Source organism: Coffea arabica, chromosome 10e (genome assembly GCF_036785885.1).
Source record: "Coffea arabica cultivar ET-39 chromosome 10e, Coffea Arabica ET-39 HiFi, whole genome shotgun sequence".
In the NCBI taxonomy this organism is placed as follows: Eukaryota; Viridiplantae; Streptophyta; class Magnoliopsida; order Gentianales; family Rubiaceae; genus Coffea; species Coffea arabica.
Window position 1 is genome coordinate 243990 of NC_092328.1, and position 22486 is coordinate 266475.

The 22486-nt window shown below is 40.6% G+C and overlaps 3 protein-coding genes and 1 long non-coding RNA gene across 6 annotated transcripts; 2 read left to right on the forward strand and 2 right to left on the reverse strand.

Moving 5' to 3' along the window:
- Positions 1–13: 13 nt before the first annotated feature.
- Positions 14–4278, reverse strand: LOC113712221 (3-hydroxy-3-methylglutaryl coenzyme A reductase 1). The gene is made up of 4 exons (XM_027235546.2): positions 2969–4278; positions 2021–2202; positions 1161–1507; positions 14–790 (listed from the first exon to the last, which is right to left on the reverse strand). The coding sequence occupies exons 1-4, from the start codon at positions 4006–4008 to the stop codon at positions 548–550; spliced, it is 1812 nt and encodes a 603-aa protein (XP_027091347.2). The 5' UTR covers positions 4009–4278; the 3' UTR covers positions 14–547.
- A 5303-nt stretch (positions 4279–9581) lies between these two features.
- LOC113712222 (uncharacterized) lies at positions 9582–16185 on the forward strand. Of its 3 annotated transcripts, XM_072067291.1 has the most exons (9): positions 9746–11191; positions 11594–11717; positions 12543–12702; positions 12783–12817; positions 13782–13818; positions 13962–14199; positions 14623–14733; positions 14816–14914; positions 15463–16185. In XM_072067291.1, exons 1-6 carry the CDS (start codon positions 10940–10942, stop codon positions 14155–14157), a joined length of 804 nt encoding a protein of 267 aa, XP_071923392.1. In that variant the 5' UTR covers positions 9746–10939; the 3' UTR covers positions 14158–14199; positions 14623–14733; positions 14816–14914; positions 15463–16185. The 3 variants fall into 3 exon arrangements, with proteins under 3 accessions (XP_027091348.2, XP_071923392.1, XP_027091350.2); XM_027235547.2 differs by lacking the exon at positions 12783–12817 and having other exon boundaries at positions 9582–11191; XM_027235549.2 differs by lacking the exon at positions 12783–12817 and having other exon boundaries at positions 10803–11191; positions 12573–12702.
- Positions 16186–17216: 1031 nt separating this feature from the next.
- On the reverse strand, positions 17217–17708 carry LOC140015285 (uncharacterized). Its single transcript, XR_011821887.1, has 2 exons — positions 17575–17708; positions 17217–17292 (listed from the first exon to the last, which is right to left on the reverse strand). It is a non-coding gene; the product is annotated as an uncharacterized lncRNA (long non-coding RNA).
- A 466-nt stretch (positions 17709–18174) lies between these two features.
- LOC113712279 (SWI/SNF complex subunit SWI3B) lies at positions 18175–22282 on the forward strand. Its single transcript, XM_072067290.1, has 6 exons — positions 18175–18644; positions 18878–19386; positions 19671–20048; positions 20435–20573; positions 21495–21619; positions 21761–22282. Exons 1-6 carry the CDS (start codon positions 18404–18406, stop codon positions 21941–21943), a joined length of 1575 nt encoding a protein of 524 aa, XP_071923391.1. The 5' UTR covers positions 18175–18403; the 3' UTR covers positions 21944–22282.
- Positions 22283–22486: the final 204 nt, after the last annotated feature.

The following is a 22486-nucleotide window of genomic DNA, read 5'->3' on the forward strand; positions in this document are numbered from 1 at the left end:
TTTAAGACCAAAAAAAAAAAAAAAAAAACTTTCAAACCATTTCCAAGACAATAATTAATTAATTACAGAGACGGAGACAGAGACGAGCGGAGAGCACTAGGCATGCAACTACTAGCTAGCACTTGGATGGATGGATGGATGTATGGAGGTGTTTCAACCGCGTCCCCGGTGAATAGATGAATGTGATCTCATTTCTTTTTTTTTTTCGTTCGGGAGGAAGAGGGTGGGGAGGGGAAGGGGGAGTGTTTCCTCTTCTTTCTGGCCCTCTCCTGACAGAGACAAAAGTGTGAGAGGGTCTACGTGCAGGCATATGGCCATCGCGTCTTTCCACACGCACATGCTTCCCTATACTTTACAGCTGCCACGATCTCTTCTCCCCCCCAACACCAACCATCCCGCTCCCCCCGCCCCAACCCAAAAAAAAAAAAAAAAACAAAACAAAACACACACGGGCCACTACTAAGCACCATCTCATTGTCTCCCCTCCTCATCTTCTGGGCTCCAATTTTCCCTCCTATCTTCTACTTCTCACCAAACTTTTTCATGTCTACGAGGCGATTTTGGTGACATCCCTGCTTGATCTGTTGTATTTCATGTGACTTTTGACCAGCTGCCCAGCTGCAATGGCTGACATCAGTGATAGCTCCCCGGCAAGTACTGCACCGGCAACAATCGTGGCTAGCAACCTGGCATTTGATCCTGGCGACTCTTTACTTGCCCCCTTCACCCCAAGCAAGTTGAGGCATGCCGACTGAGAAGCAAGTTGAGTCCCACCACCTACAGTACCAACCTGGGAAGAAAACAAAAATTGACGAAGCTTTCACAACATGACCAGAGATCCACAGAGAAAATGGATTAAAATCATTGCTCAATTTAGCAAGTTATTTGGTTCATTCACCAGCGAGAACAAACAACAAAGCAGCTACACATTCTTTGCCAATAACATACGCGTGTTTTTTTCTTTCGTTCTTTCTTTCTTTCTTTCTTTTAGTCTAGGCAGCTACACTGCATTGAGCTGCCCGACCACCAAAAATAAGGATTTGATACTATATGCCAGAATACTGAGAGGTATCAGCTACCTACATTAGCCAATAACTGAGTGGGCATCATTACTATCAAAACTTAGGAAGAATGCGACCAAATACTGTTGTTCACGATACCTCAATGGAAGGCATTGTGACGGAGATGTGAAGATCCTTCCCATTGTTGACAGCCTCCATCATAGTGATGCAGTGAGAACTTTCAATGTTTTGTGCTGGATCCTGGCCAGTAGCTATAAAAACTGCAGAGACGATATTGGCAGCATGCGCATTGAACCCACCAAGAGCACCAGCTACTGCAGAACCAGCAAGGTTCTTGAGCATGTTAAGCTCGACAAGTGCTGGTACGGTGGTTTTCAGTACCTTGTTGACTACCTCTTCACTAATGGTTGCCTCACAAACAACCGACTTTCCGCGTCCTTCAATCCAATTTACAGCAGCAGGTTTTTTATCAGAACAAAAATTCCCTGCATATGTGAGACAAGCTGCTGTAAGGAGAGCTTTCAACCTCATCAAGTCAGGAAACAAAGAGATCACAGTCGCCTAAAAACATGAATGTAACTTTTGCCCTCATCTGCATGCACCAGCCTTTGCCCACTCCCCGCCCAGAACTGGTGTACATGGTCAGCTATTTTCTCTTATCAGCAAGCACAGAATAGAACAACAAGTCAAATTTCGACAATGCTGATTTCATAGAAAACAAAGTAAGACGAACCAAAGTTCAACGAGTCAGAACAATCGAAAGTACCAGAGCCAACACGTCAGGCACAAAGCGACATATAGGTAAATGAAGGATCTTACAGAAACAAGATGGACTATGCAAATAAATATAAATAATTTGAGACTAGATAGAGTAAAAGGAAAAGCACGGATTTGCAACTCCAGCAGATTACAAGTCAACAAAAGCTTTACAAGTGATAATGCAATCAAAGCACTACTTCCTAATCTAACAAAAGTGACTATACGTACTGAGCACTTGCCTGAGATACCAATAACATCCATATCGCAAAAATCACTACGAAGGAAGTCCAGAACATTCTGAACACCTTTAGACACCATGTTCATTCCCATAGCATCTCCAGTGCTGCAGCTAAATCTGATATATAGATTTTTTCCTGCAATAGAGCATTGAATACCCTGAAGCCTAGCAAATCTGCTTGACCTGTGACCCCGCCAAACAAAAATTGAACAATTAACACAAAAGGCAAGCAAACTAAGAGAAGCTTAATATGTACAGAATAAAAATTTGATCAAATGGATCAAAGCATCTGGTCCTCCAGATGACGAGAAAGAGAGAAGAAGTAATAGCCATCAGGAGCGCAACTAAATACTTGACCCAAATTAATTAATTCCAGATACACCAAGCTTAAAGCTTGCAAATCACAAACAGCCTACTTTATCTTCTGTTACGTGTCATGTTCATATAAAAGTGAAATACTTCAAAAGCTGCAAGCAACCGAAAGATGGATGTGCCGTCAAATATTATGCTTTTGATGGTGTGCCGAACAGCAATGTCCATGGAATCATGACGCACAAAGCAGAACTCAGCCTCGCTAAACCATCCCAAAAAAAGGGCATGGACTGAAAAGTAACGAAGGCCAAAAAAAAAATCCCTGAAAAGTCCTCCAACAGTACTTACTGCGATCTCACACGCCTAATTCCCATCAAGGTCAGCATAGTTAATTTGGAACAGGAAAAGACAAGAAAATGAAGGCCAGGATGCCGACATAGCAGATCTACCTCTGCTACAGTTCTTACGCTTCAATCCAACCTAGACTTTGACAGAATACAAATTTGAAATGAAATCTAGAGCCCCCAAGAAAAAACAACACAGCGGAGAGGGTAACAGGAAAAGAAAACGAAGCTGAATTTTAAAAAGAGGGGTAAATATTACTTGATTAAAAGTAAAAAGGGAAAGAGAAGCTTACTTGTTAAAAACGAGCGCCAATGTATCGAAATTAAGAGGGTCCTCCAAGAAGAACTTCAAGTCAGTGGCCCTTTTGGCAGTGGGGAACCTGACAACAGGGGCTCTGGTCATCCCATCTCTCAACAGGATACCGGTGGCTCCTCCGGATGCATAGATGGCCTTGCAACCTCTGTTGGTACTGGCTACCAAACAGCCCTCCGTAGTGGCCATTGGCACCGAGTACTCGCAGCCGTTGAGCAACAGGGGGCCAGCAATGCCCACCGGAATCTGCACGTATCCAACAGGCATCTCGCAACACTGCCCCAGAATAGAGTCATAATCAAACCCGTCCAGCGGCAAACCGGAAAGCGACCTCCCAGTAATCCTCTGCACCGCCTCTCGGCGAATGGAGGCCGCTCGGAGACAATCTCCTAAAGTTGATTCCAAGGAGTAGGAAGGGATATCGCCGGAAACCACAGAGTTGACGAGCTCCTCGTCTGCTTCTTCTTCTTTGGGGCAAGGGGGGTGGCTGATGCCGAGGGGGGTGGTGGTGGTGGGGGGAGGGCCCTCCATTAACTTAGGCGCTGGGGAAGGGGAAATGGGGGTGGCGGAGACGACGGAGGGAAGGCGGCGGGGGCGACGATCTTCGTCGAGGATGAATCTTTCGTCCTCAACGTCGACGTCCCAGTGGTCGTTAGAGGGGCGGGCAATGAAGGATTGAACAAAATCAATACCGAAAAAACCTAACAAATAAATGAAGGAGGCGATGAGAGAGAGAATGGCGGCGAGGTCGGAGAGGGTAAGGACTTGGAGAGGGGTGGAGTTGCGGATCTTGTCACGCCAGCGGTGGAGGAGGTAGTAGGCGACGGAGAAGAAGAGGGTAAAGAAAATGCAGTTGGTTAGGTAGAGAGGGAGGGGGAGGGCATCGGAGGCCTTGGGGGTTGGTGAAGGGGACCGATCCAGGACTCTGGCGGATGCGGAGGAGGAACCCTTGTTCTGCTGGTGGTCAAGTGAGTTGGTTGGAGGACCAGAAGGCTTTGGCGGCCTGCGGCGGACATCCATGGGTGGATGGGAATATTCCGGCGGAGAGAGAGAGATGGACTACTGAGTCTGTTGAACCGAAAAGACGAACAAAAGAGAAGAGGGACGGTAAAGTTGTGGCTTTGTGGGAGGGAGGCTTCGTGGGAGGGAGGCTGAAAGGAAAGATTTAAATTTTTTTTGGGAAGAAAGGTAATAAAGTGAAATTAAGCGGTTTTTTTTTTTTTTTTGTTGGGGATTTTTTGAGACTGGGCAAATGAGTTTTGGCCTTCGGGCGGAGGGGCGAGGTTTTCGGGAACATTGGAGGGTACTTATAGGGAGCATTTTGGAAGGAAGGAGGAAGGGAGAAAAATAAATAAATGTGTTAATTTATTAATTGCAGCGACAGCGAGTGATTTCGCATTTTTTGGTGCCAACTCCGCGTTTCCCTCTCTCTCTCTCTCTCCTCCTTTCCTCCCCTGTGTCAGTTTTGTTTAATGAATAATAATCAATTTATTTGGATAGGGTATTATTTGAAATAATTATTGTAACATTTTTTATGATGTGATGTATGTGAGATAAAAAAATAATTAAATATATAAAAAATTAGATTAAAAAATGTATGTATGATACAAGCGAAATATTATTTGGGATAATTTCACTATCTAAATAAGATAATTTCGCACTCGTTTTATGTATTTTTTTTTAAAAAAAAAAAAGAAGAAGAAGAAGAGAGGCAATCCAAAGAAGGCCTAGTGACCTTTTTGCACTGACTCTTAATTTTTGTTTTTTTTTTTGGTATTATTCATTGTACACTTTTGTAATAATAATCAGATGAAAGTAAGTCGAAAAGCCAAATAATGCAATTTTATCCCAATAATTCACTTTCCAGCACAAACTTTTTTCCTTAATCCAAACATTAGAAGTATGAAATTTTTGGATAATATTAATCCTTTTTGCGGCTCCTTTCCCTGAAGCTGCTGTTGCCATAATCAAACCCGAGTAGAGTTGTTAATCGAGCCGAGTCGAGGCGAGTATCTGAACGCCGAGCTCGACTCTTGAAGAACTCGAGCCAGGCTCGAGCTCGCTCGATAACATTGACGAGCCATGATATGCGCTCGAACTCGACTCGAGAAATGGAATATGTGACTTGAACTCGAGCTCGAGCTCGTTTATCACAAACGAGCCAAGCTAGGACGAGCTCGAACTCGAGCTCGAAATATCAGTCCGAGCTCATCACAAACGAGCCAAGCTCGGACGAGCTCGAAATATCTGTCCGAGCTCAAGGCTCGAGCTCGAAATAATTGTCCAACAATCAATAAATACAAAATCCAGCATAATCCCATTTCTTGTATCCAAAAATTAGTCCAGCAATCAACAAATACGAAGTCCAACATAATCCCATTTTTTGTATCCAAAAATTTGTCCGGCAATCAACAAATACAAAGTTCAACATAATTTCATTCAAATAAGATACACAAACTTCAAAATTATTGGCTAGAGTTAAGCCATCAAAAAAAAAAAAAAGTGCTAGGATTGTTCGCCTCAAGCTAGTAGCCCCGGTTGGCTTTGGCATTTCGTGTATAGAAAATAGAGACTTTTCTAGACAATTATAAAAGAAAATGAAAAGGTTGTTTCTTTCTACGGAAAGAATGATGTTCTTAAAAAAAAAAAGAATTCTTTCCCAGCTATCCTGGAAGAAAGACGAGGGCTTCTGCATGTCCTTTCCTTCCCTCGCTGTTTTCTTCAATCCAAGATCTGAGCATGTCCTTTCCTTAAAATCTGAGCTCTGCTAAGAATGAGGCTATCAGAGAGGTTGGGATTTCTTCAAGGTTAGCTGCCCCTCTCTCTGCTTTACCATCAGTAAACTAAAAACCAACAGCCCTCTCCAAACTCAAAACTGCCTATAGCCCAAAACAGCTTTGCTAATTTCTCTTCCAATCCGTGCAGAAGTGATAAACTTCAACAAAAATGGAAAACACATACAACAATTCAGATGGGCAGTGGCCATTTCGGTGAAGAAGGGTAGCCCGATCTGCAACTCAGATGGGCAGTGGGCTAGTGGCCATGTGTATACTGATCTGCTTCTTCTTGCGGCTTCAGTAAATCCAGAACTAAAATGTATATAATTTCTTTTTAAAAAAGGCTAATGGGCAGCTCTCGTTTACAGTACGAAAAGAGACAACACGTGCGGTGATTTTCGGTGGAGACCAAGGAGCAAAGATTATCGGGAGTAACTTGTTTTACTGCTGGCTGTGGGTAGCGGCTGTGGCCCGTGGGTAGTGGTGAAACCTCTGGCCGTGGGTTGCGGCTGTGGGAAGCAGCGAAAAGGCAGAACTGTTGGTTGCGGCTGTGAGTTGCGGCTGAGAAGGAAGTTGAGGAAGGTTGCGACTTTTGGGGTACGGTGGAGAGCCAGAGGCGGAGGAGAAAAATGAAAGATGCATCGAACCCTAGTCCAAATTTGTATATTTGATTGCTAAACTGACAAAAATGCCCTTCTTTGTCGAGCTCAACCGAGCTACTCGATAAAGAAGCGAGTTCGAGCTTACTCGGCTTGATAACTAAACGAGTATTTTTCGAGCTCGAGCTCGACTCATTAATTGAAATTAACGAGCCGAGCTCGAGCCTTATCGAGTCGAGTTCTAACGAGCTTTCGAGCTACTCGTTACGCTTAACAGCTCTAAACCCGAGAAGTATGAAATCAAAGACGAGAATTGTTGGTCGGACCATAAAGACAAATAATCATTGATAAAACTTTTGAGAGTGCCGAGGAATCAGATTTGTGCAATTACGAATAATTTCAAAGCCTCGCTTACATCATCGGAGTGAAATTATTATTGTGCTGTCCTAACACTTCAGGGTTATTACAAACTTTTTTTTCTTATTACTACTAGCAAAGAGTCCCACGCAACGCGTGGGAGTTGATACATGTGTTGTGAATAAGTAGTTAGAGTAGCAATTAACAAATTTGTAATATTCAGTTGAAAAGAACATGGGACAAAGTAAAAAAGAACTGTCAATATGTAATACTCTAAATTCAGTCTTCTAAATATATAGAACTCATCATTCATAACAATGAGTGGTTTAATCGGTAAATTCACCGTGAAATAAAGCATGATTTTGTATAGAATAAAAAATATTGTTTTCTTAAAAATGAGGGAATCTAGTACCGAAAAAAAAATAGAGGAGATCAAGGCTACAAAAGTGAAACAGGTGCATCGAACTCTCATAAGATGAATAATAATAAGTTGAGTTTTCAAATGTATAAATTACCTGTAAGTAGTTGCACACCATACCTGGAACAATATCATCAGCTGAACCAATGATTATAATAGGAAATTTAGGATGAAAACACATGGCTCAAATACCATGGCCTTCAAGTATTCAGAGACAACTTTTGGCTTGATCATCCAACAGTTGATTGAAGTAAGACATGAAAAGGAGATCAGAATTGTATATAAATTTAAACTATTTAATGGATCTTAAGTATATAAGGATATGAAAAGCAAACCTTAACAGTGGGATCATCAGATCCAATGATTAGTTAAACCTGCGTCTACCAGGACTGAAACAATTAAACAAAAGCAGATTCCAAAAAAAAAAAAGATACAACCCATTGATATCTTATCATACATATATAACAATGCTAACATGGAAAAAAGAACATCGGATTTTTGAATCAAAGAACTTAAATAACAAAAAACAAACTTTTCAAATCTAATCAAGGAATATAAGAAGGAGAAGGGTAGCAAAATAAGCATACCTTCACGAAGGGTTGAAATGGAAATCACAAGGAAAGGAAAGAAAAAGAGTAACAACATGTGGTATGAACCATAATCAGCTGAAGCAATGAGGTTTTATATTAACAACCCTCATTATTCCAACTACCTCAAAAATTTGCTCAACAAATGCTACTGAAGAGGAAGAGTTTTGCAGTTACACTTTAAAGATGCTTTCCAAGAGATTCCTCATCTCTCATGCATTACTCCTATCTTTAAGATGTCATAATTGCTCATTTTGATCATCCCACTCTTTGTATGAGTTCAATTGCACATGCAGAAGTTCAAGAGAGGAAAACGTCTACAGTTACACCTCCACTATAGAGTAGTCAATTAATCATCATCTTGATGCATTCATATGGTCTTAATGATACTTTAGTTACTGAATTCAATTAATCCTACTATTTGCACAAGTTTAAATTCCAAATTCACCCAACTACCTCTTTGTCTTAAAAACGGATTTAACGGATGGTTAAAAGGGTAAAGCTGTCACTACTGCTACATAAACTTAATTTGAGAATGTAATCATCATGCCACCAAGGGTACGCTTATCAACTCACATAGCAATAAGCATAGTATGCTTGTACTCGAAACTGGATCAGTTGTACTATGCCAATATGTTACCTAAATTACCTCTAAAAAAGTCGGATGAAAAACAACGAACAGTCAAATACCAACTCTTTTATATATATATATAGGATGCTGAAGATGACGAAAGCGGGGAAAAAACATGAAGCTAGTAAGGGAAGTAAAGGACACAACAAAGAAAGAAATGGAAAATCAAGCAAAAGATTCAAATACAATTATATTACATTGTATTTTTATCTCACAACAGACCAAATAAAACCCAATTTTTTTTAATAAAAAAAATTACGAATTGGGACTAACGTCATAGCAGATTAATGAACTTACTAAGGTTGTGTTTGGATTGCATTTTTCATGATTTTTCATGGAAAAAATACTGTAGCGATTTGATATATGTGAGGAAAAAAGGTAATAATGAAATGTGATCACGAAAAACAACGTAATTTTCCGACGAAAAATTGCAATCCAAACAAGGCCTAAGATTTCCAACTGATAAGGCGTGACTAATTTTATGTAGCCGCTATATGATTAAAATGATGGTAAGGTGTGACTAATAAAAGTGGAAATGCAGGTAATCATCTCCCTCGTAAAATTACTTGTTTATTGGTACTCTTTTTTTTTATAAATACTCTGCTTGCTTTATTACCAAAAATTGAAAAGTAGGGGGTGCCACTGAAATTTTTCAAACCTTAGGAAAGACGGTTGCCCAATAAAAGCATTTAAAAAAATTATTTGAATAAATCTTATCTTATACTATACACTTACATAAACAATATGTGTATATTATTTCTATCGGACAGTGTATATGCTATCACTACATTTGATCCATGATACATTGTAAAAGTTGAATTTCAAATTCAAATTTTATATAAATTACATTCATAAAAAGCCAACAGCGTAGAAAATACATTATAATCCAAATCATTCTGATTTTTTTCTGTTACTTACATGTTATCGTATTTTTTACAATAAATGCGTATGTGATATAAATTTTTTTGTAAAAAAAAAAAAGGATTTATTCATGTTTGAAATGCGTATACATTTCCTAAATCACGACGTTTAAGGGAATAAATCATTACGACACCGATTTGATTCTTGGAAAACCATTAATCACAAAAATTGGTCCAGAAAAGGAAAATGGAGAACAATTATGCAGGGGAAGGGACCACATCAAGCCCCTTCCAAGCTGTGCTGCAGCTTGTAGAATCTCTAATTGAGATTGGAAAGACAGTGGATGAGATTGGAGACGCAGATGTGAGTTTGTGTGCGTGTGTGTGTGTGTGTGAGAGAGAGGGAGAGAGGATGCGAGCCCACCGATCCCCCCTTCAAAACCGCCCCCAGGACCGAGAGCAGCCGTGGTTGTGTTGTTGCAGATTGCTAGTGCTAAAGCCTTTTTTTTTTTTTTTTTTTTCCTCCTCCTTCAATCTTAAATACAGTAGTTGGGAAGGAGTTAGAATAAAACTGCTAGCTATTATAAAAAACTGTGCGTTAATAATACTACTAAAGTAGTAGTACTACTTATATAGTTGTTGTAATCCTGTCTGTGAAAAGAAAAAAAAAAAAAGGAAAAAGAAAGGATCATGAGCCCCCACCCACGCCCCCTCCTCCTCCTCCTCCTCCTCCTCCTGCTCCTCCAGCAAATACTCCTCCTCCTCCTCCTCCCCGCCCCTGCCCATGCCGTTGCCTTCTTCTTCTGCTTCTTCTCTCTGTCCATGACTATGATCGCAATCATCATCCTCAATATTCCTATTCCTCGACCAAATCAAAAATCAAAAACAAATCCCCCCCTTTTCCATCCCTCTACTTTAATCAACTCCACAGCCGCTACTTCTCGCTTCCTGCTACTACAACTATTACACCACTGTTAACTCCTATTACTACTACTACCGGTACTATAGTTATTGTAATAAGTAGTAGTAATAAATACCTAATAAAATTTCACCTTTTTCGCCAACTCTTCCTACTCTGTTCTCTTGTACAGCTGATCTCCCCTCCCCACAAACCCCACTTCCCCTTCTTTTGACCTACTCCTCCTCCTCCTCCTCCTCCGGCCTTTTTCCACCTCAGTTTTAGTTTTTCTTTTTTCCTTTTCCCCCCACCCCTGATTTGGCACCCCCCCCCTCTTTTCTTTTCCCCTTTTCCCCACGCACAGCTCTCTCTGCGTTCTATAGACACTGTTTCTTCAACTGATCGAATATTCAACGGCTTTGTTGGGTTTAATTTGGAGGGGTTTATGTAGGGTTTTTTTTTCCCCCTTTTCCCTGTTTTGATTGATGTCAAAAATGTTTATCTCAGGATCTATCTGGTCGAGACTTTTTAAGTCTAATAGTCATGGTTAGTACATAGAAGTAGTAGTAGTAGTAGTATCACTCGTAATCATTTCCAACGCTGCTTTTCCTAAATTAAGATTATATTTTCATACTCTTCGTTCTCCGAATCTTCTCCTCCCTGTTCTCTCTCTCTCTCTCTTTCTCTCTCTCTCTCTCTTGCTCTCTCCCGGGTGGAATCCAATCAAACCCTCTCTCTCTCTCTCTCTCTCTCTCTCACCCCTTCAAAATAAAAGGAAACACAAATTCCCCCTTTTGGGTTTCTTTTCTTGATTGTCATATTCAATGGCGTATCAGCAGCAGCAGCAGCCCCCACCCCCGGTTCCGGGTCCGGGCTCGGGTTCCAGCTCGGGTTCTGGGCTTCAATTTCTCAATTCTCCGTTTGGGGACACCACTTTCACAAAGGTCTTTGTTGGAGGCCTGGCCTGGGAGACTCAGAGCGATACCATGCGTCGCTACTTTGAGCAGTTTGGTGAGATTCTTGAAGCTGTTGTTATCACCGATAAGAATACTGGCCGATCCAAAGGCTACGGCTTCGTGAGTGCTTCTTTGTTTTTCTTCCACTCTCTCTCTTTCGTCCTATTTTCGTCAAAACATATTCAAGAAAAATGCCCTTCTTTTTGTAAACTTTGTTTGCATTTGTTGGCGGATCCAAACATTACCTCCCCCCGCCTCCCGCAGGAAAGAATTTACGAATGTTTTCCTGATTCATTACAAAGGAATGATTTTTTTTTTTTTGGGAGGAATCTGTTCTTTTGAGCTAATGAAATGTTACTGGCAGAATAACTGCTGCTTGATTTTTACCTTCCAATGTCTGTCTATTTTCTTTATCTTGGTTATAGATTCATAATTCAGTTTCTATCTTTGTTTTGGGACTTTGGAATGAATAATTATTCAATTGACATTATTTCCCAAATGGTATTTATATGGAGTGTTTAGGTGACTTTCCGGGACCCTGAATCAGCTAGGAGGGCATGTGCCGATCCAACACCAATTATTGATGGTAGGCGTGCTAATTGTAATTTGGCTTCATTGGGGCGACCTCGGCCTGCTTTGCCCTTTGGTAATTCTATATCATCTTAAAAAAGCTACGTGTTGTTTACAAGCCTAGATGTATATTTTTCTGTTATTTCTCCATTTCTGAATGTCTAAGTCTCTCCATTAACATTTTAAGGTTTTTTTTCCTATGCTGGAACGTTGTTTTCCATACTACCTGTTTCTTAGTTGTGGAAACATCTAATTGGATATAACTAATTTGACCAGCAAAACTGTGCAAAAGTCATTTCAGAATTATAACTTATATTTACTAAATTTTTTGCCTCTCCTGTTTCGGATATATTGTAAACATATGCTGCAACATTGTAAACATATCGATGTTGCCAATTGTTGTAGCCTTTTAAATTTAAAAGAATAAATAGTCGTGATCCTTTTTTTGGTGGGTGGGGGGAATTAGAACCAGCGGGGCTGTATTATTCAGTTAGTCTTTGCTTGGAAGCTAGTTCTTTTCTGGAATTTTCTACGTGAATAAAGAGGCAAATAATTATGGCTGCGCTGACAATAGTCACGTTTGCTGGTACTTGAAAAGAGTGCTAAGATTGAAGAAAGCAGATAGAAATATCTGTAGGAGTACCCAATGTTCAATCCACAAACAAGAACAATTTTATATGCAGTCATGCATATCAAATAAAAACAGTTGCAGTTTGTAGAATGATTGGGGAAAATTCAACTCCTGCATCCATTGATTCCCATTTCAACATGTGGATTGACAACTGTCTATCTAATTTCAGACAGTTACGATCAATTTATTCTTGAAAAATAATGACAAATCATTTAGCGCCATGAGGTACAACTGTTTGTCTTGCTAATTCCTTCATTCTCCAACTTGTAGTGTGTTATTTTATGCTTCTACTGGTCACAGGACGGCTTAGATCACCAACACCTTACCTTGGAGGTCTTCCAGCTAATAGAGGCGCCTATGTTGGAAGTTTTGGGTATCAGCAACCAGTTTCTTATGGCTATCAACAAGGCTTGATGTATTCTCCATTTGGGTAAATTACTTTGACTTGGCACTTCTTGTGCTGTTCTGTAGCTAGATCATTGGCTTGTGGATTAACATCCTGATTTTCAGGAGTTACATGGTCAGCATGAGTGGACGAATAATAGGTGTGAATGCTCCTTGTTTTCCAGTACAAGTGTTATATCTTGGACTTGAACAGCATCTTTGGTGAAACTACAATTTTTCTTGTCAAATTCTGCTTCCAGAAGAGATAAATAAATAAGGAAATCAAACACCCCTACCCGAGGAAAAAAGAAAAAAGCAGTAGAGGAGAAAGAAAGCTAGGACATTTTATGTTTGAATCAGTGATTTTTCTGATTTTTTTCTTGTTTGATGTGAATTTTCTTGTTTGCTTGACAGGTGGCTTTAATTTTGTACATTGGTTACTACATGCATGACCTTTCTTGGTGTTTGACTATGGGGGTCTTGCAGCATATCATGCACCTGCATGGTATGCTGCTGGTTTTTCTGGTTGCTGCTTAGCTAGGTCCCGTCTGATAACTGGACAATGCTGCATTAAGGCTATGTTTGGATTGTAGTTTTCTAACAGAAAATCCTTACATTTTTTACGTTTTCCATGAATACATTTTCCAATCACCTTTTTATCTCATATACATGTGATGAATTTATTGAAGTCTATTAATGTTCTGTTCTCAGCTCTGTCTGTTTAAATTTATGCAATTTGTTATTCATACTTGTATGTGTACTGTGTAGCAGCAGACCTTGATAGGGGCCAATCTGGTTGATTGGTTCATCATCGTTGTCATTCTCCCTCCTGATCTATGTACCGTTTGCATATAGAAGAAAAGGGCTAAATGCAGTGTGACTGTATCAAATAATTTGCATATAGAAGCAACATTGAGTTTCATGCTCCAATTAGAAGTGACTTTATTGAATAATTCAATATAAGGGCTAAATGCAGTGTGAATTTTTTTTTGTTTTACCTTTTCTAGGTTTCTTCCTGTTAATAATTCAATGTAATCTGAGCTAAAAATCCATGCTGCTTTATAGTTAATTGAATGTACTTCAGGTAATGCAAATTTCCTACTTTTTTTTTTTAATCAATTTCAGGTATGCAACATACAGTCCAGATTATGTCTATCCTCAGGTGAGTAGCATGGTAAAATGTCTAATAAGAGTATTTCTGTATTTCAAAGATAGAAAGATACAAAGCACCCTTTTGTATTTGATTATACAAGATTTATCAAACCGTTGCTTTTGGTGCTAACATTTTTCATTTTGCCTTCATAGGGTGTTTACAATCCTTATGCGGGGCAGCAGTACGTTCACGTATATGGTCTGCCTGGGACTGTTAATTCAACTATGTATCCTTACAGCCAGATGGGTCAGACAGTTCCTGGGAGTCATAGTTATGCAGCATTGCAGGGGTACACAGTGCCCAATCATCAGCTTGTGCAGTTTGGGGGGCCTAGCGTCAATGCTATGACTACATCATCTATACCAACAATTCAGGCCCCATACCCAACAGGTATCATGACTCCTTTGTAAAGAACTTTTATCTGTTTTTCTCATTCTTCTCTCAAGTAGGCCTCCACTCTCCCCATTCCCTTCTTCCTCACCCCCCCCCCTTCCGGTGTGGGCCAACTTTGTAAATTTCCTTCTCATGTTTCTAATCTATCTTATCTTTACAGATCTTGCTTTGTGTTTCATGCATAGATAATTCTATGATATCTAGAATGCAGTGCATTTTAATTCGTTCCAGTCTCTAGATTCTCCTTTCCCTTGCATTAGTCTTAGGAAGAGATTCTCTTTTTCCTTTTTTTTTTTTTTTTTTGGATGGTGGTGGTTGTTTTCCCCCTTTGTGAGTTAGTAAGTATGTGGTTTGTTTCAATATTCTGGCTTTGAGATATCAAGTAGGCAGATGTAATGAGGCAATGTTTTTTCATTTTAGGTATTGCATCACCTGTTCCTCCACAGCCTCAGTTTCTACTTCCTGCTCATACTCCTCAGTTCATGCAAGGTAGCGGATCTGACCAAAATGCAGGGTGAGGGGTTTATAAAGGTAGGTGGCACAAATTTTTGTTCGGGCATAACACGAATTTTTTTTCCCTTTTTTTTTTTAATGATGTATATATTTTTTTCAGTTACCCTTAGATTGCAGCAGGACTAAGAGCAGCAGTACTGCTACTTGAGTGGCGGGCTTCGTATCTAGCCTTGCAAATTAATCATTTTGCATTCTAGAGGTATGTTGTTAAGACTCGGTTCTCTTGATAATTGTTATTAATATAGAAATGAGGTGGAAGAAGTCACGAGCATTATGTTGTGGTGTAAATTGACATGGAGTAAAACGAGAAAGGTTGATATTTTGAAGTTGTCGAGTTTCCGAGGCATCATGTTTTCATATAGTACTCTAGAATTGTGTGAAGAGCGGTGCTGCTGGCTTTTGCCTTTGGGTACACCGAATCCACTCTCACAGGAAGACAAAAGCACACCAAGAATCAGCAGTTGATTTGAGTTGCAATTTTCTTTTTCTGGATTGGTGTTGATGATGATGTCTTGTCCAGGAGGGGAGGGTTTCCCTTTGTCCTTGGCAGCTAAAATTAAATCTTTGCATCATTTACCTATGGCTGTCTTTATATGGGTGACATCCCAGGTAGAAATGGCCTGAATGCCTAGAGCGAGAGAGTAGCCTGGGGTTGGTAGGATTTGAGAACTAAAAGTTGAAGATGTAATGGCTTGTGAATGTTCCTTCCTCAAATGCATGGTTTTTTTTTTTTTTTAAATGATGCAGGTCATATTTAATCATGCTCACCAGAGAAGTTAAATGTTGGGAGTCGCTCACCAATGGTGGAGAGAGGACCTGGAAGGTGCACATAGCAGCTCTTTCAGCATCAGCATATCATCAGCATCAGCGTCATGTGTGTAAACTGTTGCATCCTGTCAGTGGAAGGGATGACTGGCAGAGAGGCATCACCAACCAAAATCAAGGGATATGCTGCTGGAATTGGTTTCCAGCGCGCCCGAGTAGTAGGGAATAATAAACCCACGTAAAAAAAAAAAGAAAAAAAAAGAAGCAGTGTAGTAGCATTGTGGTAGAATCAACATATGATTCTTTGATAGTCAAAAAAAAGAGTCCCAGCATTTTGGGTCTGTAGATAGTCTCTGGTGTCTCCAAAGTCCATACAATATGGGGGTGGGTGCGGGTGCATCGTGCATTGGATGTAAAAAAAAGAGTCGGTGTCCCGAGTCTTTCTTGTGCATAATAACACTACATATATATAGCTCCGAGTCGTGCTGGACATTAAATTCTCTGTAATTTGGATTTATTTTTAGATGCCAGACTTCCAAGCCTGCAATGCATGTTGCATGTAGACTATGTATGTGGAAGCCGAGCGAGCGGGAGCGGTTGGTATGAACTAAAAGCGCCCCTAAAGGCTCACGCTATTGTTGGTCGGTCATCGTGTTCATGTAGGAGTGATTGGTTTTAACTTGGTATGTGTTCATTTTCTTTGTATTTTTCTTTGTATTTTTCTTTTTCTTCTGTCTCTCTCCCTCTCTCTTTCTCTCTCTAAAATAGATGGCAGCAAAAAAGAAGGCCATCTTGGGTCTATATCAGTTATAGAAATTATGAATGAGACTCGTTCAAATTCAAATTAAATTCGTCCATTTAACACATGAATTTAATTTTCGGGTCCAATTAAGGCCTTTTACGGCGGCGCCACCACCTGAAAGTAATTTACTTCTTAATTTAACATTAAATAAGGGTATTTTGGAAACTTCAAGTATGAATTGTAATCAAAGCTCTCTTGTTGCCTTAGAAGCAGATGAAGAAGATGAACAGCTTTTGAATTTGCTTTTGAATCTATAGAAGCTTTTGAAAAGCCCTCTTATTGAATCTGTAGAAAATGAACAACCACACAACAAAAGGCCCTCTTCTAAGGCAACTAGAAGCAGCCCTCTTCTAATGCAAGCTAGAAGCAGATGAAGACCGACTGGCTTGTGGTTGTGGGTTGTTCCATGATTCCATCTTAGTCTTTCATTGCTTGCCTGCTACAGAGGCTTCAGCAGAAGCAAGACAACAAGAAGTTCCCAAAATGCCGAGCTAAAATTCCTAAGCTGCTGCCGGACACTTTTGAAGGTTTAAGCCTTAGATATGTCAAAATTAGGTCAGGGAAAGGGAAAGTGACGCCGCCATGGCTGCAACACCGGTTGCAACGTGATGTGAGGAAAACATTAAAAGTTTAAATAGACAGAGGACCCAATCCCAGAAAGAGGGATGGATTCTCTCAAACCCCTCCTCTTCCCTCTCCCTCTCCCCCTCACATTTGCCATCCGGGTATACGGGTAGGACTTGCCTCAAACACACTAACCCATGTGCTCTACAAGTTAAATCATTATAAGCCCTCTTGTTGCCTTAGAAGCGGATGAAGAAGAAGTACAAGGGTCAGTCATGTCAAGAATAAGCAAGACGTTAGAGATCATTAAGGCTCTATTTGGTAGTGAAAATATCTCGGGACTGAGAGTATCGAGCATAAAAGGAAGATCTTTTAGAAAGAAATTGAAGCTTTCTCGCTGCTGTTGATCTTCTTCTGCTTGACACCCTTGCGGTTACTGGCGCTAACTGTAATCAAGATTTAAAATTCTTATTAGCATATGAAATTGGACAACATAACGTCCACCAGCAAAAAGAAAGAAAGCATAAATAAAACTTAGACTAATAAGAAGAAACCAACTGTGATTGGTGATGAAAGATAAACAAGCAGCCACCATTAACCATCCCTCTCATCAATGAAACATCCGCCATTTTTTATTTTCCTACTTCCCCTTTCTCAGTTCACAACTTGAGGTTTGAACCCAAATTCACTCTACCACTAATATTTCCAAGTTTAATCGTCTTGCGTACCTCAACCCTCTCTTACGCCTTTAGGAGTTTTTCTTTCTTCCTTGTTTCTTAATAGATTGGCTCCAGATATCATTTTTTCTGCGGAGACTGACTTTGTCCCTGTCCGGCCCAATTAGCCTGCAAATTTTCATTTCTGTGGAGGTTGGTAGTGGAGAGGAGATAATTCAAAGTTCCCCAAATACCCTTATTTAATGTTAAATTAGGAGCCGTAGAAGGCCTTAATTGGACCCGAAAATTAAGTTTATGTATTAAATTGCCCAAAAATAAAAGTTAGGGACTAAATTGATGGGAAAAAAAGTTTAGGGACGAAAATGGCAATTTTCCCTTACTAAAATGAGCGAACGTCAATTCTCGCGTGAGCCGATCGATCGATGGGCTAAATCTTTCACTTTGCCCAATTTGAAACACATGCGCGGAAATGGCCCAAATTCTAATTCCTAATTCCTTTACTCTTTGTTTGTGTGCACGCGCGCGCCCGAGTGTGTGCTCTTGAGTCGATTATTATTATAATAATAATAATTTAACGGATGGGCGGACGGTGTGGACATGTGATTGGATTGGGCCAAATAGCCCATTGTGTGGAATTCAATCCGGCTCAAGGGGTCCAGTCCAACAAGCCGAGAGGGAATTACTACAACCTCATATACAGAAGACGCGCGCAGTAGTTGGAGGCGGAGGTTTGGTCGGGTACTCTCCGGGGCGGAGGTTTCTCCTGATCGTCTTGCTGTCGACAAGTGGACGCCTGCTCCTGCTCCTCCCCCACTCACCGGAAACACCTAGCTACTAAGAGTAAAGGGTTATTATCTACAAAAAAACAACACAGCTGGACATGGGCACCGACAACAACCACCACCATAATAACGATACCACCATCACCACCACCCCCGCAACGCTCGGTCCTAACATCAGCAACAACAACAACAGCAGCACCGCCAACAACAAGTCACCTCCCAAACCCCCTATTAAGCCTGCTGAACCCCCCACTCCTACTACCACCACCACTCTGCAACCATTCGGCTCTTTCCCCAACACTGCCGACTCCGACTTCATCTCCATCCCCAGCTATTCCCGTAAGTTTAACTAATCTTCCTGCTCTTTTTTTCTCTTTACCTTTCCTTTTTCTCAACCCTTGGTTCGTGTAATAACTTTTTCCTTCCCCCTTGGATTTTGTTTTGTTTGGGACTGGACTCTGGCGGGTTGGACTGGGAGGTGATTGGATTGTATATCTCGTTTTGTTTTGTTTTTAACGAAAAAGATTTTTTTTTTTTTTTTTAAAAAAAAAATGCGTATTCCATCTGTGTAGGATGGTTTAGTTGGGACAACATCCACCAGTGCGAGCTTCGATTCCTGCCGGAATTCTTCGACGGAAGATCAGCCTCCAAGAACCCCAAGACTTACAAATACTACAGGAATGCCATCATTCAGAGATTCAGGGACAACCCTTCCTCCGCCCCCACCAAAAAAATCACCTTTACCGAAGTCCGCAAGACCATCGTTGGAGACGTCGGCTCCATTCGCCGGGTTTTTGATTTCTTGGAGGCCTGGGGTTTGATTAATTACTCTCCCTCTTCTTCTTCCTCCTCTTCTAATAAGGCTGCCGCTGCCCCCCAACAACTCTCCCAAAATGACAACAAGGACTCCTCCTCCTCCGCCACCAAATCTGCTGCTGCTGCTGCTGCTCCTCCTCCTGATGCTCCCCCCTCTGCCTCTGCTGATAATTCTACTACTGCTGCTGCAGCTGGCGGCCCGAAGAAGAGATTGTGCAGTGCCTGCAAATCTCCCTGCACCATTTCTTGCTTTACTTCAGATAAGGTTGTTCCATTCTGCTGCACTACCACTTGGGACTAGCTTTTATCTTTCTTAATACCCTGGACTGCACATTCCTGCATTCTTCTTGCTTGCTTCTCTCAACTCTTCCTTTCACAATGCTAGATTCTTTTTATTGCTTGCCGGTGGTTGATTTCTTGCAAAGAGTTTGATCCAATAATCAGAACAACGTTGCTATGTCTAGTAATTACCTACAGCAGTTCTGCACCTACTTATGCTATAGTGCACCATTTTTCTCTGACTTGTCTTTCTTTCATTTTTGAATGCAGCACAATTTGACTCTTTGTGCAAGGTGCTACGTCAGCAACAATTTTAGGGTTGGAATCAGTTCTACAGATTTCAGAAGGGTCGAGATTAGTGATGTCGTAAAGACTGATTGGACAGACAAAGAAACTCTCCACCTACTGGAAGCTATCATGCATTACGGTGATGACTGGAAGAAGGTAGCTGAGCATGTTGGTGGTGGTAGAAGTGACAAAGACTGTGTGGCTCGCTTTCTTAAGCTCCCCTTTGGTGAACAGTTTGTTGGGGCTCCAGAATCTTCCGAGATGGTGGATAATCAACTTACCTCAAGACGTTCATCCTTCCAAAACAAACGGATGCGACTTTCACCACTTGCAGACGCAAGCAACCCAATTCTGGCTCAGGTAAAAGCTACAGTCTTCCATTCTTTAAAAAGTGCAAGGTTATTGAACCCCATGAAATTTTTCTGGTGAGTTCGCTGAAGACGAGCCTTTATCCATAGATTTGCTGCCTAGCTATGTCAAGTCGTGCTGGTTTAGAAGATTGACAAAGGCTGCATTTGTCAAGTGTAACTACTGTATTGGGAACATTACGAGAATGACCTTAAGTAAACTAAAAAACATGCTTCTTTTTTATTACAAACCTAGTAGTTGTTAAAAGTGGAAGGCTTGCTTTTGGTTTTGGTCAATTTCATCAGAAGTGGCTTCATAGTCCTTGACTTCTCACTGCACTTATCTTATTACTTAAGTTCTGCTCATGTATCTTCAGTTGTTTCTGCTAATTTCCTCAGGCTGCTTTTCTTTCTGCTCTGGCTGGGGTAGAGGTAGCAGAAGTTGCAGCACACGCTGCTGTGACAGCCTTGTCTGATTTTGCTGGTGTAAAAATCAAAGCTAATCTGAAATCTGTTCCTGCTGATGCAAAACAGCAAGGTATGTTCGACTTTTTGGGAAAGAGTGAGTTTATGGTTCTTTTGTTGTTCCAACTCTCCAGTCAATTCTAGGGAGAAAGGTGAAATGTGTTTTACACAACTTGTTGTAAATAGTTTAAAATGCCTCCTCCTAGATGATTGTCTCTGTTAGGCCTGTATATTGTGGCATGTAAAAGTTCCTGGCACCTAGCTATTCGGTGGTAGTTGAACTTTGTTGGTGTGAGAGAATCTGTCAAGTGAGGTTGCACATCATGGAGTGTGATTCTAGAATTGTTCATAAGCATTTAGATTGAGATCCCTGCAGCCAGTGTTGCTTCAAGGAGCTTGTATGCAGGACAATTGTAGCACTAGCTGCTTTGTGCGAAAACTGTAAGAAAAATTGCTAGTAAAGGATAAGGCTGAATGCTAGTATTGCCCACTGCTTGAATCTGTATGCTCTTGGCAAATTTGCCTGCCCTTCTACGAGATATGATGTGGCACATGACATAATATGGCACAAACAAATGAAGAAGGAATGTAAGATGAGTTCTCACATACTTCTAATCCATTGTCCTGAGTAGAAACAAATAGGGCCACTTGATATAACTGGAGCATCTAATTTGCAGATATACTACTGATTCTTTGTTTGTGCTGGCAAGAATACAGTTAGCAATCTAACAGTCTCCATAAAACTTATTTGTTACAGGTCAGGATTTGATTAATGCTGACCTAACAGATAAAATTGGTCCCACGTATTTATATTTCTGAGTTTTGATGACTAATATCATTTATGTTTTGCTTTTCCTCCATTTGGTGTGCTATGCACATACTGTCATAACCTTCTTGTGCTAGTTATATAATTCAGGAACTGGCAATTATGTCGCCATGTACCTCAGTGCTAATCAGTTTTTTCCAAAGATGATAAATTTTCTTTTCTCGACAGATTTTGACGTTGCATCTCATGGTGACACTGCATATAGAATGGATGGTGCTCTTGCTGAAGCACAATCTGAGCTTGAAAAGGAAGAAGAGGATGTGGAGAGAGCCCTTTGTGAGATAGCCGTTCAGGTTATGTTTGTTGGGCATTATTATTATTATTTAAGATCATGGAAATTTCTGCAAGTAGGGTTCATTATCTGACTTTTATGAGGACAGAAATTTGCTTTTGCTGACACGCATAAGGTGGATTTGTTGTCACATGCTTTGCAGACGAAGGAACTTCAAGACAAGATTGTTCACTTTGAGGAATTAGACTTACAAGTGGAGAGGGAGAGCCAACAATTGCAGCAGCTGAAGGATCTGCTCTATGTTGACCAGTTAACTTTGCTATTTTATAAGGCCGCAGCACATAAATCAGGAGAAAGCATGGTGGAAAGTGTCAAAGCAGAATGATATGCGCACAAGATTAAGCCCTTTTCCACCATATGTGCTTCCGTGAGCAACATACGTTTTTTGTTATCCATGGAGCGGCTAGTTCCGTCTGCCCGAAAGCAGCAACTTTGAATTGTTGCCGAGAGTTGTACTTGCCTAGTTAGTTCCGAGACTTTTTCTGTGCTCTCCTGGTGGGGTCTCTCTCCCTTTACTAATTTGGGGATTTGATCCGTGGAAGAGGAGGGACAGGAATGGTTGCAATGTACAAATTTCTAGACGAGTTTTAACATGTGACAAAAGGCTCTCTTTTGTTTATTATTTATAAGAAAAAGTGTAAATGGATTCACAATTACGGTTCAAGGCATGCCTTCGAAATCTCAGGCCGTTTATTTGGATTTTTTAAGTTGTCCGTTAACACACTAATACAGCTCTCCTGTCGATAGCCAATGTTTTGTGAAAAGGTGGTTTGTTCTTATCAACAAAATTAACTTGTACGGTTAATGTGTTACGGGTGTAAAAACTCAGTACTTTTATTTTGAAAAGTGTGTGTCAATAGCATTAAGG